The following is a 17,445-nucleotide window of genomic DNA, read 5'->3' on the forward strand; positions in this document are numbered from 1 at the left end:
TCTCCAGGGGTCCCTGCCATGGGGTTATGTAATTGGGCTGGCTTCTCCCCACCCCGCTACTCCCAGAAGAAGGGCTGAGCAGGGCTGGGGGAAGAAAGGGGGATCAGACAACAGCCCAGAATAGCCACAGGAGGAGGGCCGAGGTGGCCCTGTTATCTTGGGAGTGAGATGACACCCCTCACGCAGCACCGGGGAGGGAGGAGAGAGCTTGAGCTTCAAATAGCTCCCCCTTCTCCCCCACGCAGACCATCCAGACAGGGCCTCTGGCTCCTGTGGGATTGGGTGACATCTTGACTCCTGACCTCCAGCTCATCCGACATGGTGTTCAGGTCCAAAGAAAGGGGCCCCAGAATTAGCTGAGTGATAGGCATACCTTTAACTGCTCTTTCTTTCTCTACTCCCATATTCAATGAGTTGTAAATTTTTAACTTGACCTTTTTTTGTGGTTGATACTCTCCTGAAGATATTTTTTCCATTGATTTTTAGAGAGAGTGGAAAGGGGGAGGGAGGGAGACAAAAACATTGACGTGGAGAGACACATCGATTGGTTGCCTCCCACACATGCCCCAACAGGGGTGGGAGCTTGAACCTCCAACCCACGTGTGTGTCCTTGACCAGGAATTGAACCCACCACCCTTCAGTGTGCCTTCAGGTGCACGGGCCAACCCTCTAACCATTTAGCAATACGGGCCAGGGCTTGTCAACTTGACCTTTAAGTGTATGTCCCCATTCTCTCCCCCTCCCCCTAGTGACAGTGGAAGGTAGTCTGCACTCTGGAGCCAGACTACCAGGGCTCATGTTGGCCCCATCACCAACTAGTTGTGTGACTTGCGACACATCACAGTCTGTCTTAGTTGTGTTTCATCTGAAAAATAGATATGATAGTAACCATAGGGTTGCTGTGAGGATTAAGAGAGGCAATCTGTGTCAAGTGCTTAGCAGAGTATAGCTGACTAAGTGCTCGATAAATGTGAGCTATTTTTAGGTCAGGGCACTTGCCCCTTTGAAAGCTCCCTTGCCTAGGAGATAAAGTACAAAGAAAGTGAGAGGCAGCAGGGGGAGGGAGGAGAGCCAGGGGCATAAGGTCAGAAGACTTGAGTGTGACTTTTGGCTATACTGCTCACTCATTAGCTAGGAGACTGAGCCAATCACTCCTCTGAACTACAGGTCTTTGGTCTATGAAACAAGGATAATGAGGCTAGGTTTGGGTTCAGGATAAAGTGATAAAAAATGTAGGGAAGTGGCCAACCCACTGTAGGTGTCAAGTTACATACTAAAGGTCCTATATGATTTCCAGGTTTACCAAACCATCATCCTACATGTGCGTACTCCATCCAAATGATCTGGTTTTCTGTTGTGCTCTTTATCCCCAGAAGCCAGACTGTGTATCCCCTCGGTATATACATCTCTATTTCTATATAGCCTTTATTTTTAGAGCAGGTTTATGTTCATAGCAAAGTTGAATGGAAATATGGAGTTCCCATATACCCCTCCCCACTAGGCCCTTATTTAAGGAAAAATGAGTGTGGTTGAATGAATAGGCTCCTTACTCATGGTTACCTTTTAGCTCTCAATTTGGGGGCAGAGTCAGTAGGATCCCAATAGTCTGTGTTAGTCTTGGGGTGTGGGACAGAAGACCTCTTTGCGACTTACATAGGGGCTCAGGACCAGGACACACTGTACACATACTTTGGGGTGCAGGAACCTGTTTATCATGTTCAGGGGGGGGAGGGGAGGAGGGCGGGATCAACAGGAACCTCTCCTAAAAGAAATATTTTGGATGAGAGGAAAGGGGCAACTCTTTGAAAGGCCTTTAAATGAAATGGATCAGGAAGGACTATGAATAAGAGCAGCAAGAGAAATGTAAGAGGGGCAAATGGAAAGATACCAAAGTTAAACTTCAGTGTTGTCATTTGTCAAACCTGCTATAAGGAACATATAATTCAGGAGAGTAATTGTATGTTGCTGTGTCCAGAGGAAGAATATAGCAATTGAAACCTGAGAAGGTGTGCGGGGTGGGTCAGTTAGACTTTCTGGGGGAAAAGAACAAGAAAGTTGGTTCTACAAATACCCATGGGAAGTAGATCTTTATGAGCATAAAGAAGGGAAAAAGTAAGTAGTTTCCCCCATAAGTTATCTTAATACCTTTCATGCTATAAATGCACAGTCCTGGCACTTTAATTGGCTTATGTGCTGGTTTGGTTTGGTTGCTGAACCTGGAAACTGGAAAAGCTATCATAGTAACAAATTGTAGTTTAGTCATTTCAGTAGGTCAGGTAACAAAGTCCCAGTCTGTTTTATTTCTAACCCAAATATTGCAAATATACAGAAAATTACCAGTACAAAGTTAAACACATCCAGATTTATTTACACAATGCTAAAGAAATTTGAGTTTTGTTTCCATTTTGTGGCATTTTATTATGGGGTCTGGCTTTGTTGTGTAAATGACATGGGTTGTTGAGACTTGATTATCCCACCTCACATGCAATTTTCTGTTCCCAGGGAACAGAAGACTGGTTTGTTTTTTAGCGCACATGCAGTAATGATCTTAATAACTGCTTTACACTTTAGTAGGAAGGCAGCTGTCCCCTAGTCTGGGGAAGAGGCAAAGATACAGAACAAGAGGGACCACATGCTCAGAAAGGGAGCAAGAGACAAGAGGGGGTTGAACAACAGGCACATGGGGACCCTGAGCATTTCTGTGCACGAGGATTAGGAGGAGGGTACGACTAAACCCTCTTCCCTAGATGTCCAAACACAGGAGGTGGGCAGACTATCAGGGAACATTCAGTCACCTGACCACAAACTGAGGGCATGCGGAAGAGAACTGCAGTAGAGATCTGGGACACATCAATAAATCATTAGCATGTACACTATACAGTTTATACATGTATATATGTACATATATATAAAGGTACAGATTAGTTTGTTATTTTCTATAAACAAGAACACTTAAGAATGCACTGGTGTGAAAAAATGCATACAGCAAGTTGAAGACAACTTCAAATTCATGTTCCAATTGTTATAATGTGATGGAACCAGAAAATCAACATGCTGCTGCGATTTCAATCACCCTCCATGAGGGCGAGGCCTGGGCTCTGCTGGGCAGGATGGTGCTCCCAGAGCCGCCTGAGCTGGGCAAACGGTGGCAGACGGGACAGAAAGCCTGGCACCTGCTGAGTGCCAGGGCTGAAAGTCTGGCCCTTCCCATCACTCCATCATGTGGCAAATCTGAAACTTTGGTTTTGTTCAAAGGACATTGAGTCCATGCTTATTTTCCTGCTTGAGAGAAGGTAGTAGCAAAGTTGAAAAGCTGAATCTCTTCCTATTTGAGCAGTTCCCAGTCTCCAGGCTTCAAGTGGGATGAGGGGGCTGTACTGACAATTAGCGGGATGAGTTCTGAGCCAATGCACAAGGGGCAGGGCTCTTCAGAGCTCTCCTAAAAGGAGAGAACCTCTACCTGGATGATTCACCTGGAAAATAAAGAACTGACTAAAGCCAGGCCAGCCCTGCCACCGGGGGTGGGTCTGGACAAGCCAACATTCCTCTCTGTGTCCCTGGTATCGTGACAAAGGCCTCGAGAGAACCAGTAGGAGCTGGAGGTGGCCAGTGAATTACTAATCTGTCAGGGGTGAAAAGCCAGCTTGGGCATGTAGAGGCCCAGAGGCAGATCTGGCAGGTTCTATGTGATAACTAACCTATTGAAACTCCTGAGCCCAACCTAGAACAGCCACACCCTCTAAACACTTTATTCTTCTTAGTGTGTTTCCATCCAAATGGCAGCCTAGGTGTATGCATCCCTGGTCTCTGGTCTCACTGGAAACCAGAAGCCTGCTCAGGTCTAAGATACCTGTCCACAGAGCAGGAAAGATGGCAAGTTCTCCACCTGGATTTAAGAGCCCAGACCCACTTTGGATGGTCTGATATGTCCAATCCCTCTTATGATGCTAAATTTTATTGCTGAAGCCACTAGAAATAATCTCTTCTGCTACTATCAAGCCCGGGACTTTCTACAATTGTATGCTATACTTGACTTTCAAAGATAATGCTCCTAACCCAACATCAGTAGGACAGATTAGAGATCTTTTTTTCTTAGATGCAATCATGGATTTAGGCTGTTTTGATCATTGGCTGAGGACATGTACTTGTGAGTGAGCAGGCTGATGTAGAACATTAACTAGCTGATAAAGGGAATACACCAGGCTTGTTAGCAGTCCTCAAACCAACTGAGCCAGCTAGCCAGCCAGGGATGGGAAATGAGGAGAATGGAGAAAGTGACTCACGGTGGAGAGTTCATTCCTGCACTCTTGAACAGTGACCCTTAATGAGGTGAGAAGCAGTTTCTAAACACATTATCAAAACTACCATTGTTTTTAGCCAGGAAAAACAGAATAAAATTTTTATCAAGGTGGCAGTAGGGCAGTAAACACTGCTCTGAAAGAAATGACACTGATTCCTGCCCCACAGAACAGCCAGTCTGCAAGGAAGGAAGGAGCCTGTTCAGGGAGGCAGCACCTGCACACACAGTTCCAGAGTTCATGTTCCAGCCCACACTGCTCGTGACATACAGGGGCCCCGGACAATTCACTCAGTTTTTGTGCCTCAGCTCTATCTCCTAAAGATGGGAATTACAACCCGATCTTTTCTTTATTTCACAAGAATGTTAAGGTTCAAATGACATACTGCAAGTGAAACTGCTCTGAAAACTGCTAATTTCTACAGAAATCCCAGGTATCATTGTAAGCAAAGAGCCCTACTCTTATATGCTTAGAGAAGAATGTTAACTTTCCTATATCTTAAAGCTGATTAGCGAATCACCACATCCCAACACATCTACCCCAGTGAGTATATGCTAGGAGGAAAGGTGTGGGTGAAGTAGATCTTTCCTGGACATCAAATTCACTTTGGGCAGGCCCAGCTCAGTGGCTGAGCATCGCCCCATGAACCAGGTGGTCAGAGTTTGATTCCTGGTCAGAGCACATGCTGGGGTTGTGGGCTCGATCCCCAGTAGGGGGCATGCAGGAGGCAGCTGATCAATTATTCTCTCATTGATGTTTCTATCCCTCCATCTCCCTTCCTCTTTTTAATCAATTAAAAAGTTAAAAAATTCACTTTGGGCAGGAGGTGAGGATGTCTGGGACAAAGGCTGACACTATATCCTTTGTGAACTGGTTTATCTTTGGAATTATTTTTAATTTAAAAACCAAAATGAATAAGCTTTTCTTAAAAGATGAGTGCTTTCTGGCTCTAACAAATATTAATTATCTTCACAAAAACTGCTCTAACATTATTTTCTAACTGAAGCTCACTGACTCATTTTATTTTATGCAGTTTCCAAGTCTCTACAATTTTCTGTCCACTCCCTCCCCCACTTTCCCTGCTGCTGTTATTCCATTCTGGTGAGGAGAGAACTTTAGCCATCTGCTCACACATTCTGACAAAAGTTAATTTGGCACATTTACTTTTTATGGACTTTCTGGCCATAAAATGACCTAGCAGCAAAATGGCAGTTACCAGAGAATGTCCCAATCATATTTATTGGGAGAAACCGTGACCAGCACAGCAGGTACCCAAGATCAAAAGCATACTATACTATATTCATGTATAGCAAATATTCAAGCTGTATTAAAATTAATTACTGCAGCTTTCCATGACTAGATGGCCACCCAAAAATCCACCTCACTACATTCTATAATTGATTTAATTTGAAAATATGTCAAATGGAAAACTCGCTTAAATTTAAAATATGAACTTAATGCATCACACAAAATATCATCTTACACTGGAAGCGTTTTCAGTTGGTTCAGCCAAAAGGTTCATGCCAATAAATTACTTGGCAAAGCTGGGGAAAAGGCGTAAGGAAGAGAGCTGGTAATAAAATTCTGATTTTAAAAATAAAGCCTATAAATCTGAAAACATGTCTAGTCCTGGCTCCACGTACAACAAGCCACCTACGAGGAAGCACATAAGCAGCCAATTGAATGATTCACCACTGAGCCAACACAGCAGGTAGCAGAGCACGTGGAAGTCCATGTTCCATCCTCAGGGGCTGCACCGCCGGGGCAGACACACCGGGCAAGCCCTGCGCCCTGTCCTTGAGCACGTCTGCTGGCACACACACAGCATGGCTTGAAAGATCTCGGAGGAAGGAAGAATTTCTCCTTTCATAGTGCTCTATCTAGTCAGTTCTCTGCTGCTCCCTTCTTCCTGCCCCTAGTTAAAAACATTGCCCTTTAAGTTCTCCTGATACAGTGTCTTGGAAGCACATGGTTAAGTTAGTCACCAAAGGGCAATTAACAAGGGTATTGCCTAATTAAGCAGGAAAAAGGAAAATCACTGATCTATGGTCCCTGGAAAAAATAAAAAAGGTGAGGATCTGGTGTGCAACGTTCTCGGAGAAGGGCTGTCCCCAGAGGCAGAAAGGCTGCCCAGGTCATGCCAGTCACCAGAGCCTCCGTGTTCATCTCTGCAGATGCTCTGTATCACCAGCAGAGCCCAGGGACTGCACCAACTACTTGTGAGGGTTGATGCTGGAGTTGGCAGGTGCCCGGGGGCAGGTGCCATGCAGAACATGCAGGAGTACAGTTAGTGAAATGTTCCCTTCAAATTCCATTTCATTTCCCTTAAAAAACAAAAACAAACCCAAAAGAACCCATACTTTGCAAAAAGACAGAACTTGAAATAAGAGGTTAAAGATTTAAAAAGGTCTCCTCCTCTTCTCAGAGCCATTGTAAGTGTTCAGGGTTTTGCCCTCCCGCCCCTGCATGTCTTTAGTAGAGGTCCTTCTGGCTTTGACGGAAGCAGCAGAGACAGCTGGATCCCTCGCAATGGGAAATTTATTTCCCCAAGTCGGAGCCACGGGAGTGTAAGAGGCACTGCATTTCCTCTGAGGAGCTATTCCAGGAGGTCCTGAAAAGACACAGATTGTATTATTTAACAGACTAAAACATTCCTATTTTGAAAGCAATTACCTTGTTTCTGGCTGACCGAGTCTTAGTCATTAAGTTTCTGCTTCTAGCTTATACCCTCATTTGCCTCAATCACATCTTGATCATGCACAGGAAAAGAATCACTCTTTTTTTTGAACTTCTGGATCACCCTCAAGAAGAAATAGTCTCACCTCATCTGAGTCATCATGATAGCCACTTTTATTGGTGTGGGAGGCTGTGTCCAAAGCATCCACACCATCCACACCGTTAGCCTCTGCATGCTGCCGCAGCACCGAGTACCGATGTACCAGGAACCTGCGAATAGAACCCTCCATGAATCCCAATGTGCTGAGCAGGGTGTGTTTATTACAGCACCAGCTTTTCCGAGTTTTATACACTCAGAGAGTAAGTCACGCATACAGGAAGCAGAGCCACAGTTGGCTTACGGAAAATATAAGATCTGAGAAGGCTTGGGCGTGACGTTGCAGTAATGTCACTTCTTTTGCTAAGGGCAGACTCAACCATGTGCCCTTGGCTGACTTTCTGGTTTGACTGCAGTACCTTTGATTGACTTCCATGTTCCTTACCTTCCCCCGCAGACGTATTTCTTCACAATGAGCACTCCTGCTACAACTGTGACGAGCATCAATCCCACAGTGGCCAGGATAATTGGAACAGAATTTGACTTGGTATTCTTGATAAATGAAAACACAAACAAAAAAATTTCAGGCATGCATATTCTAGGACTGAATTCAAAGATGCTGCTGATCCCCCTCATTTCTCTGAGTGGCCTGCAGTCGTTAGGCACTTGCATGATGATGCTCTTTCAGCCCCACGTGAACCATCTCAGGAGGATGACCCAGGACAACCACACCTGGCAGAGGGTCACCAGAACTTCAGCTACCTGGGAGCTGTCAGAATGGTGCAATCTCGGTGTCAATGTCAGAGTCACACTGGAAGCCTTGGCAACTTCCTAGATCAAGTGGTAATGTGACTGTTTCCTACTGTCACTGTTTATAAGTCTTAGAGCTTTTAAGGGTGGAGCCAGAAAGGGAGATGACAATAACAGTGGGCTAAACAAGTCTAGAACAGGGCCATCAGCTGGAAAGAAGTTGTGCAAATACTGTATCACATGACACCAAGGTTTATCTTTTTAATTCAATTTTTGGTATGTTTTTTACAAACAAGCCTTTTCATATCATTGAGTGTGACCTGCTTGCTTCTGGGTGGGGAAATAGGGAGTGTGTGTTTTCATTGTATCTAAGAGGAGGCTGAGCTGGATTCTGGGACAAGTTGTGTCCCTGTGGGCGGGAGTCCTGTGCAATCACACACACAAACACCCTGAGGACAGCGACCAGGAGTGCAGGGTGGGGCGCAGAGGAGGACCCTGCTCCCTGACAAGTACACACACCCACGCAGTCTTCTTCCACCGCCTTCTTCACCCTGACCCTTGCCAGGCCCTCATCCCTCAGAAGTTAGAGAGGAGGGTCCTGCCCCAAGTCACACTGCTGGTGTAATGCTTCTTCATTGGGGTTTCTTTTTTCTTTTTTTTTAAAATATTTTATTGATTTTTTACATAGAGGAAGGGAGAGGGATAGAGAGCTAGAAACATCGATGAGAGAGAAGCATTCATCAGCTGCCTCCCTGCACACCCCCCACTGGGGATGTGCCGGCAACCAAGGTACATGCCCTTGATCGGAATCGAACCTGGGACCTTTCAGTCCGTAGGCCAATGCTCTATCCACTGAGCCAAACCAGCTAGGGCTGGGGTTTCTTCTTTACCCTCCCCCCCCGAATTCCAGCAGATAGTTCAGTACTACAGATCTGTAGTCAGCCCTGTAATTTGCTTCTATATCAAAACCAGCCCATTATTACCATTGTTCAGTTTTTCATTGTGAACACACCTGGCATGACTTGGCTCAGAGATCCACCCTACCTATGGTCCAGTGCTCTTCTTTCACACACGTCCAGCACTTTACAGCCAAACTTCTTGAGTCTTTTTCCCAAATGACCCTGAGCCTCAGAATGTCCTCAACTCTATGCTTCTAAGACTTGGAACCACTTTATGAAATACTATTTTTTCCCCAACAAAAAAGTTTTCAGTACATGAGCTTATTGGGAAGCCTGACAGATCATGAAACCCCACTTGTACCTAATCCACGTCTACTTGGACATACCTGCTTTTCTGGACTCAAAAAGTTGCTTGTGCATTTCTTTTTCAAGTCTTTCACTTCTCGAATTGGATTCACTCCGCCCTGGCATTTGTCTCCTGGAATTTTCCTGTATCTGAAAGGCAGAGAAAATTTGTTAACAGAATACAAGGATGCATTACTGAATTCTTGCCTATTTCCTGAAAACAAGATCTGAAAAGCTCATCTTACACCATCTTTCAGGCCTGGGGGGAGATCCACAGGGATGTTTTGGGGATATTTTGTGTATTTTCAGGTCTGGCTGCAGGGACATGCCTGCCTTTCTGCCTTAAGAGACTGTGCCAAAGAACTGTGATCCAGGAGAGCACGTTAACACCCAGTTCGGAAATGGGAGGGGGAGGGAGGCAATGAGGCTCTGTCTAATATGCTGGCTATTTAAATTTAAATTTAAATGAATAGACATTAATTCAATTCCCCAGTCACACTAGTGCCAACAGCCACACAGGGCTGGTGGCTGCTCTACCGGACACAGGAGATTACAGAACATTTCCATCATCACAGGAAGTTCTATTAGACAGTGTTTCCTAGAGCACCTAAAGCCCTGCACATATCTCTGTGAGGAGAAAAGCAGCTTTTTGCTCTGAACAGGGGTACTCATTTGTCACAAAGGAGAATGCCATCTCACCCGTTTGTGGTCAGTTGCTCCTCTCTGCCATACAGACAAAGCTCTAGGTCGTGGCCCTTCAGCTCTGGCTGTTCCACACACTTGGAGTCATTTTCTGGACGGAAGTAGCCAAAATCACTGCAAGAGTCCACAAATAAAGTATCTTTTAAATTTGCTGAAAGACAGTAACTGACTAGCAATGAAGGTTTTTGTGGGGCAGTGGATGGTTAATATTCCAGTTTTGGGTTGCCAGAAAGTAGCTCAGGAAGGCCTGTGGCATCTATAAAGGAGGTCCATTTAGGAAAACAGACATGGAGAGGGCTTAACTGGGGAAAACAGCTATGGATCGGGCCTGGTGGACTTAGGACTAGCAGCTGGGAGCACTGAGGCTGGGAGCCTGCACAGATCGCTCAGGCTCTGGGAAGGGAATGCCTGCCGCCTGCATGGGGTGGGGACTCATGCAACTAAGACAGAGAAATAGTGGCAACAGCCACAGATCTAAACTTAGCAATTCTTTTATTTACCTCAAAATAACTCCTTATTATGTGATTTGGAGGTATACTATGCGATATTTGCAAACCTTTTCTGCCTTCTCCACTTCCGACCCTCTTAGCTTCTTAGATGGTCCTTACCGCCAACGTGAATGCCCTGTCCTGCTCTCCATTCTAGGCCAACTCTCCATAGCACCCCCCCATCTGCTCTCCTTCCTGTTTTCCCCAAATAAATAACACTGCCTCCTCTCCGAGCTGACCCCTGCATGAGCATCCTTGGCCCATCTTTCCCACTGCCCTGGGGCCTAGCTTCACTGACAGTGTGGGAGGGACCATCAATCCCACTCATCTGGTGGCTTCTCTCTTCCTAACCCGTAAATGCAGGTGTCTTACAGGGTTCTATAACTCACTCTCTTATTTTGTATCTGCTCTCCCTTTGTAAGTTAACTATTTGTTGCAACAAAAGCTTCCAGGTTTTACCTCTCTGGAGCTCTAATCCTCCAGTTCCAAATACCTGCTGGACATTCACCAATTAAATCATCTGCCAGAAGAACCTCAAATAATGTTCCAAATACACCCCTTTCTCTGTTTTCTCCTTCACACCAGCCTTGCCTATCATTTCCTCAGGTTTGTCCATGGACCCTAGTATTTTTTATCATCACTACTGTGGCTTCCCCTCACGACCTATCTTCCAGCACACCCTTCCTGACCACTCACCCGTCCACTGGCTTTAATGACCTGCTTCTTCCCAGATGCACAGGGTCAAATCCTACCGCTTGTCAGGGCTCAGCTCAAATGCCACCTCCTCAGCAAAGCCTCTGACCCACTCCTTCAGCGCTAGCTGGAATAGTGTCTTCTCGCCATAAATCCCTGGGGCATTTGCCACCTTCTGTTTCACAACATGATTATGTGTATCTTGCCCAGAGAGTCCGCAACAAACCTTCTGTTTCCACTTTGCACTGCCCTTGCACAGCAAGTATTTAGTGAATATTTGGGGAATATAAAACTGCTGCTTGTACTTCAAGATTTTTCTGACAAATATTTCGGGGAGAGGGCAGGGAGAACAAAAGATGTAGAGGACACCACTCCTCCAAGAGCAGGGGAAACTTCTGGGGAAACTTCTAGGTATTCAAGATTTCAGGGAGAGTACCCTTCCCACTCACAGGGGCACATTTCCCAAGCACGTGTGGCACAGCGTGGGCTCCGGGTCTCCACTGCAGGTTCATGTCCCAGCTCTGCCACTGCCTGGATGAGCGGCTGTGGGCAAGTTAGTCCTAATCTCTCTGTACTTTGTTACTTCTTCCCTCTGTGAAAGGGAAAGGACAACAGTGCCCTCGCACAGGCTGCTGAGGTTAAGTGTAAACTGCTCAGGACAGTGCCGGGACAGTCAGTGCTCAAATGCAGCTGCTGTCATTACAGCTACACGATGATCAAAATGATATGCCCTCCAGGAGCCTAGACTTTAGTGGTGGAGGCAAACCTGTACACAATGACTAAAACACAGTAAGAGCTGTGACGGGTTCTGTGGGAGCCTAGATGAGGGAAAACTGGAAGATTTAAAGAGGAGCTATCTGAACTAAGCACTAAAGGAATCCACCAGGCATGGGGTCAGGCAGGGACGTGGGAGACTGCAGGCTGTGGAGCAGCGTGTCCAATGGCTTGGAGCTCTGGAGAAGCACAGCATGTCAGAAACCAGCTCAGTAATGAAGAGCCAGCCCAGGTGCAGTCAGGGTTGGGGACAGCCCTTCGAGTTTCACAGTATCTCTAGCCCTACTGTAACAAAACAAGTGATCTGAGTGACTCTTCCCCTGTGGAAACAGGGAGAGGAGGACCTCTGGCCATTCCGCAGACAGATATGAGCCAGCCACACAGGAGGACCCCCACAGGGCCAGACTTGGGTTTGCTTGGTCCTGTATTCTGTCACCTGTGGTTTGAGAGACTATGACAAGTTCCATAAGATTACTACACCTGTGATGTGAATCAGTCCCTCTTATTTGCCCTAAGTTATCTTGCTTAGACTACCTAACGACTCCCTCACCCTTGTATCATCAACTAACCCCATGCCAACCACATCACTGATCCTTAAGCCTGGATGGTCCTGAGTCTGGGAGTTCACCTTGATGGCTTCTAAACCTTGATGGGACACAGGGACCTAAGTACACTGCTGTCACCTGGTGTCTCAGGACAGAGCACTCTTTCTGCCTTCAGTCCTGCGGATGACCCAAAACTAAGTGCCACCTGCTGAACTCAGGCCGTCGGGCTCTCTGCTAAAGTCCAATGTCCTCGTAGCTCCTGTGCCACTTTCCTGGTGTTTTTATCTCATCGCCTTCTCTATTTTCTAATCTCTTCCTCCTTATATACCTCCCTCCTTACTACCATTGCCAAGTCAGGATTTCTGGGGGTTGCTTCTGGCTCTGCCCAATAATTAACTGTCCGATATGATAATATCATCTGTCCAATTATTCATGACTTTGGTTCCCTTTCTCTGTGCCTCAATTTCCTTAATAAGCAGCAGCAGTTCTCTGCTCTTGGGGAAGGAGGGAAAGAAAAGGATTGAAATATTGTTCAGTCCTATAAGACAACTGTGTTCCACGTCCTCCAGCCCGGGAAAGGGGCTGAGGGATGCCCGTACCAGAGGAAGTCCTCCAGGGAGCAGAGACAGACGGACGGCTGCTTGGTCACTGCATAGTCCCGGCCATTCTGACAGACGGATGACTTGCGTAGCCGCAGGAACTGTTCTTTATAGCCTAAAATGCAGCCATCTCCATAATCTCCAGGGTCTGTGGAGTGAGCCAGCCATATCGTATAGTCCCTCTCTTCACCTAAAGGAAAGACAGGTTGTTCGGGAAACTGCCTGGCCCAGAGCTCACCTAATGAGGCAGCTGCCGGGCGACAGGAAGAACAAGGAGAGGAAGAGTGGGGATGTCTCACTGAACCCACTGCTTCATTTTGGAACTGTGAACCAACATTACATTAGTTGAAGCCTACTAGCAATGGGCATTTCCTCATACCAAAGGAGGATTATTTGCATCTCACCACTCATTTGAGTATTAGGAAAACCCTTATTTGTTTCGAAGTGGGAAGCTGGATGAGGATCTCTAGGGTTCCTTCCAAACTGAGAGGCTGCTGGCTAGATGTCTTGTCACTGATGCCCTCGGTCAGCAGGCGCTGTCAGAGGTCAGCAACCAGATGCTTTCCTTTAGGACAAGATGCCAATGAGCCAAAAGCATGGGTTCAATTTCACTATGGGTTCGTTTGCTTCAAACAGAAGGGAAAACATTCTGTCTCTAGACTTTTAACTCTAGTCAACTGGATGTCAAATGAAGACTGTGGATGACAGTTAACCTGTTATATCATCCACTCTTGGAAAAAGGACTCAAAGGCTAAGGTCTAAAAACCTATGGATCAGGTTTTTATCTTTCGGGATATGAAGACCAGCACAGAGCCTGTTAAAGAGCAGGTGCTTAACAAATCTTTTCATGACGTTAAACTTTATGCATTTTCTTCTTCCAGTGAAAAGAAATTAAACTGAATCGGCTATTTAGAAAAATGGGCTTACAAGTTTTTGGTAGAAAGGGTCAAAGAAGACACTCACAGTTCCTTTCAAGGATATCTTTAAAATCAATGGTGTAGGAGACCCACTGGCGTGTCAGGAAGGACTCAGTGAAGCCCCAGATGCTGATATTCATGGACCTTGCTCCAGGTTCCGAAGCCAGGCCGGTAAAGTAGATGGGCTCCCTGGTGAACGTATAGGTTTGCCAGCACTGACCTTCGTCTGTGGAGAACCTGAAACCCCAATCAGAGAAAGATCACAACAGAGGATCAACATTTATGGGACTATCAGGAAACCACTTTGCTGTTAGGTCCAAATCAGAGAAGAACCCTCATGTTTAGGTGATGGCTTAGTTAACAAGGTCAGAAAAGGGATTCATTCAGAGCGTACGGAAGAAAATGCCTTTACAAAATTTCTTTCCAAGGAAAGAGAAAGTAATGACCCATGTAAGGATGGGCTTCCAAATCAACAAACATAAATGATTATGAGCTTTTACTTAAGGAGTCATTCCCCATCCAGAATGCTCAGACACTTCCATAATAATCTTGTGGAAAGAAGAATATTTTTAAAGTGACAAAAAAGTGTTAACTTGAGGAAGTCAGAGGAAAAAGCAAGCCATTTAATCTGAGTTGCTCTAAATGCAATCCCTTTAAGAACCTTCCCTACAGTTCTGCAGATGGCACAGATTTAAATGAGGGCCTGCAACTTCCCCCCAGTGAACTGGAACACTTCCCACAGTTGCCCTTTATGCAGAAAGTGTGGGTGGAGCTGAGCTCATGCATACTTAATCACATTGATAGGACGGTTGCTGTGCTCAATGGCCACGATGATGCCTCCAGAATCCAGGATGGTGTAATAGTGTGGTCCTTCCAGCATCTTCGCCCAAGAGTAACCCCCATCATCTGAGATGTACACGTCCGGGATCATGACTGAGATGGCATCTCCCACGCTACCTGCAACACAATCCATCGTCTCCTCAGCACAGAGCGGCAACAAAACGGACAGGACTTACTGCCAAGAGGCTAATTTTGAGTAAATTTATTCTGATTTCTTCCCATCGTGCCTCTTGTGATAGAAAAAAGGCCACTGAAATGTGGGAAAGGGGACAAGTCATGTTACTCTCTCTGATGGGAGTCTATGAAATAACCCTAAGTACCATTATCATGCAAGAAATCCTACAGAAGATGGTAAAAGCCATGTTCAGTGGTTTTCTTAGAGGGGAATGAAGTCTGAGTGTCAGTGTGCTCAGCCACTTCTTCCCGAGGAGGGGAGGGGAGGCTCCTTACCATGTGCGATGACTATGCCCACGGCATTTGGCTCTGAGAGGGGGGCCATTGGAACGTTGAGTTTTTGGGAGATGCTGTAGGAAGCATGAATATGAAGGCTGCACTGTGAAAAGAAACCAAAGCTTAGATTAAAACCAAAGGCAGAATTTTTTACTCATCTATTAGCCTTCTAATAACTTCTAACCCAGACCTCAGTGGGATACTCTTTTTAAAAAATTATGGTAAAATACACATACCATAACAATTACCATTTTAACCATCTTTAAGTGTGCAGTTCAATAGTGTTAAGTACATTCACACTATTGTGCACCACCATCCTTCTCTGGAACTTTTTTTTTTTAAATATATTTTATTGATTTTTTACACAGAGAGGAAGAGAGAGGGATAGAGAGTTAGAAACATCGATGAGAGAGAAACATCTATCAGCTGCCTCTTGCACACCCCCTACTGGGGATGTGCCTGCAACCCAGGCATGTGCCCTTGACCGGAATCGAACCTGGGACCCTTGAGTCCGCAGGCCGACGCTCTATCCACTGAGCAAAACCGTTTTCAGCCTCTGGAACTTTTTCATCTTGCAAAATTGAAACAATAACTCTCCATTCCACACAAATAAACCTGATGAATGCCTGACGTATTTCAGATACTGTACAAGATGTGGTGGTGATTAGAAATAAGACCCAGTTCTGTTTGTGTGTGTGTGTGTGTGTGTGTGTGTTGTTAATCCTCATCCAAGGATATGTTTAGAGGAGGAGGGGCAGAGAGGGAGAAAGAGAGAGAGAGAGAGAGAAACATCAATCAGTTGCCTCCCATACATACCCCAACCAGGGATATAACCCACAACCTAGGTATGTGACCTGACTGGACCAGGAATTGAACCCACAACCTTTTGGTGTACAGGATGATGCTCCAACCAACTGAGCCACCTCGCCAGGATCCAGCCTTGTCTTTAAGAAATATTTCTCGCCCTAGCTGGTTTGGCTCAGTGGATAGAGCGTTGGCCTGTGGACTGAAGGGTCCCAGGTCCGATTCCAGTCAAGGGCACATGCCTGGGTTGTGTGCTCGATCCCCAGTAGGGGGCGTGCAGGAGGCAGCCAATCAATGATTCTCTCTCATATTGATGTTTCTCTCTCTCTCTCCCTCTCCCTTCCTCTCTGAAATCAGTAAAAATATATATTTTAAAAAAAGAAATATTTCTCTAAACTAATTGAGGTATAAAGTTATTGCTTTAAAGAGGTTCAAATTGGTTAAATGCTAATTTTATGTCATTTATATTTTACTACAAAAAAAAAAAAAGGTTCAGGCAAACTATTAATAAACCAAGAGGAATGGTTGATTCTAACTGAAGATGGGCAGTGAGGGTGGTTATGATTTCCACAAGTTCTAATGAATCTGGGTGGGGGAGACAGGCCAGCTTTCCCAGGAACAACGAGGGCAAGGCCACAGGGGCAGGGGCAGGGGCAGGGGCAGTGATGAAATGGGAAGTGGGGGTTGACGGAGCAGCAGAGGATGAAAACAAGGGGTGTGTCAGTGATGAAATGGGAAGTGACACTGAAAAGGCAGAAGACAGTCTGCCAGGGGAGGAGAGGCCCTTCAGTCACCAGGTGGAAGCCTTTATTCACAGGCAGAGGGGAGCCAGGAAGCGTTGAGGAGGGAGGGGCATGGGAGCGGGAGGAGAGCCAGGCAAGCAGAGGCCACTGGAGGCCCGCCCTCCTGGGGCAGACAGGGGGATGGGGAAAGGGAGCAGAAGGGGAAGACTCCACAGTACTGCTGAGTGGAAGGGAGAGAGAGCATTGTGGGTGGGGAAGGTACACTTAATCTCACACTGTGAGGCTCTGAGAACAAAACAGAAAACCCAGCCTAGAAGAGTAGAGTGCACGTTAGCCACAGGTGTTGAGGAGAGCTTAGAACTACCCAAACTGTCATTTGTTAAAGAAAACTCTCTTAGTGCTCCCCTAAGCACCTCTCAAATTCTGAAAGAGCCAGGCACAAAGCTTGTTTCTCTTTTCTCTTTCTCTTGCCTGTTAAGACCTGTCACTCGGAATCTGGGATGTCCCAAGCAACGCCTTTGTTTCTAGTTCTTGCTCTCTCCTTCGGGTCTCCATAAGCACCCACCAGCTAGCTATGTGGCACCCAAGGCAGAGGGGAAGACAAGGCCAAGTTCTCTTCTCTTGTTTCTGGCCAGCATGGCTTTGCCTCGCTCATGAATGGCTGGCCTATGGCTTTTGCAGAATTCCTAATGTCTCATAGCTGCTGCTGACTCCTAACTAATCCCCAACCCGTATGTCCATTCTGTTTCCATGCAGCAGTTTTGCAAAACATAAATTGTTAGCCCGGTTTTGTTTTTCTTTAAAAGACAAACCATAGTATCTTGG

General features: G+C 46.0%; 1 protein-coding gene across 4 annotated transcripts in view; it reads right to left on the reverse strand.

The window, feature by feature from the left end:
* Positions 1–2,272: 2,272 nt before the first annotated feature.
* The window catches only part of SORT1 (sortilin 1), a 62,470-nt gene continuing 47,297 nt past the window's right edge, over positions 2,273–17,445 (reverse strand). For all 4 annotated transcript variants that reach the window (XM_054712295.1, XM_054712294.1, XM_054712296.1 and 1 more), the window contains exons 12-20: positions 15,074–15,176; positions 14,572–14,740; positions 13,830–14,020; positions 12,867–13,056; positions 9,765–9,881; positions 9,107–9,215; positions 7,517–7,623; positions 7,121–7,244; positions 2,273–6,909 (exon numbers count right to left, since the gene is read on the reverse strand). In XM_054712295.1, coding sequence (XP_054568270.1) covers positions 6,895–6,909; positions 7,121–7,244; positions 7,517–7,623; positions 9,107–9,215; positions 9,765–9,881; positions 12,867–13,056; positions 13,830–14,020; positions 14,572–14,740; positions 15,074–15,176 — 1,125 coding nt within the window. In that variant the 3' untranslated portion in view covers positions 2,273–6,894. The remainder of the gene's footprint in view (positions 6,910–7,120; positions 7,245–7,516; positions 7,624–9,106; positions 9,216–9,764; positions 9,882–12,866; positions 13,057–13,829; positions 14,021–14,571; positions 14,741–15,073; positions 15,177–17,445) is intronic.

This window comes from Eptesicus fuscus, chromosome 22 (genome assembly GCF_027574615.1).
Source record: "Eptesicus fuscus isolate TK198812 chromosome 22, DD_ASM_mEF_20220401, whole genome shotgun sequence".
NCBI classification, from domain to species: Eukaryota; Metazoa; Chordata; class Mammalia; order Chiroptera; family Vespertilionidae; genus Eptesicus; species Eptesicus fuscus.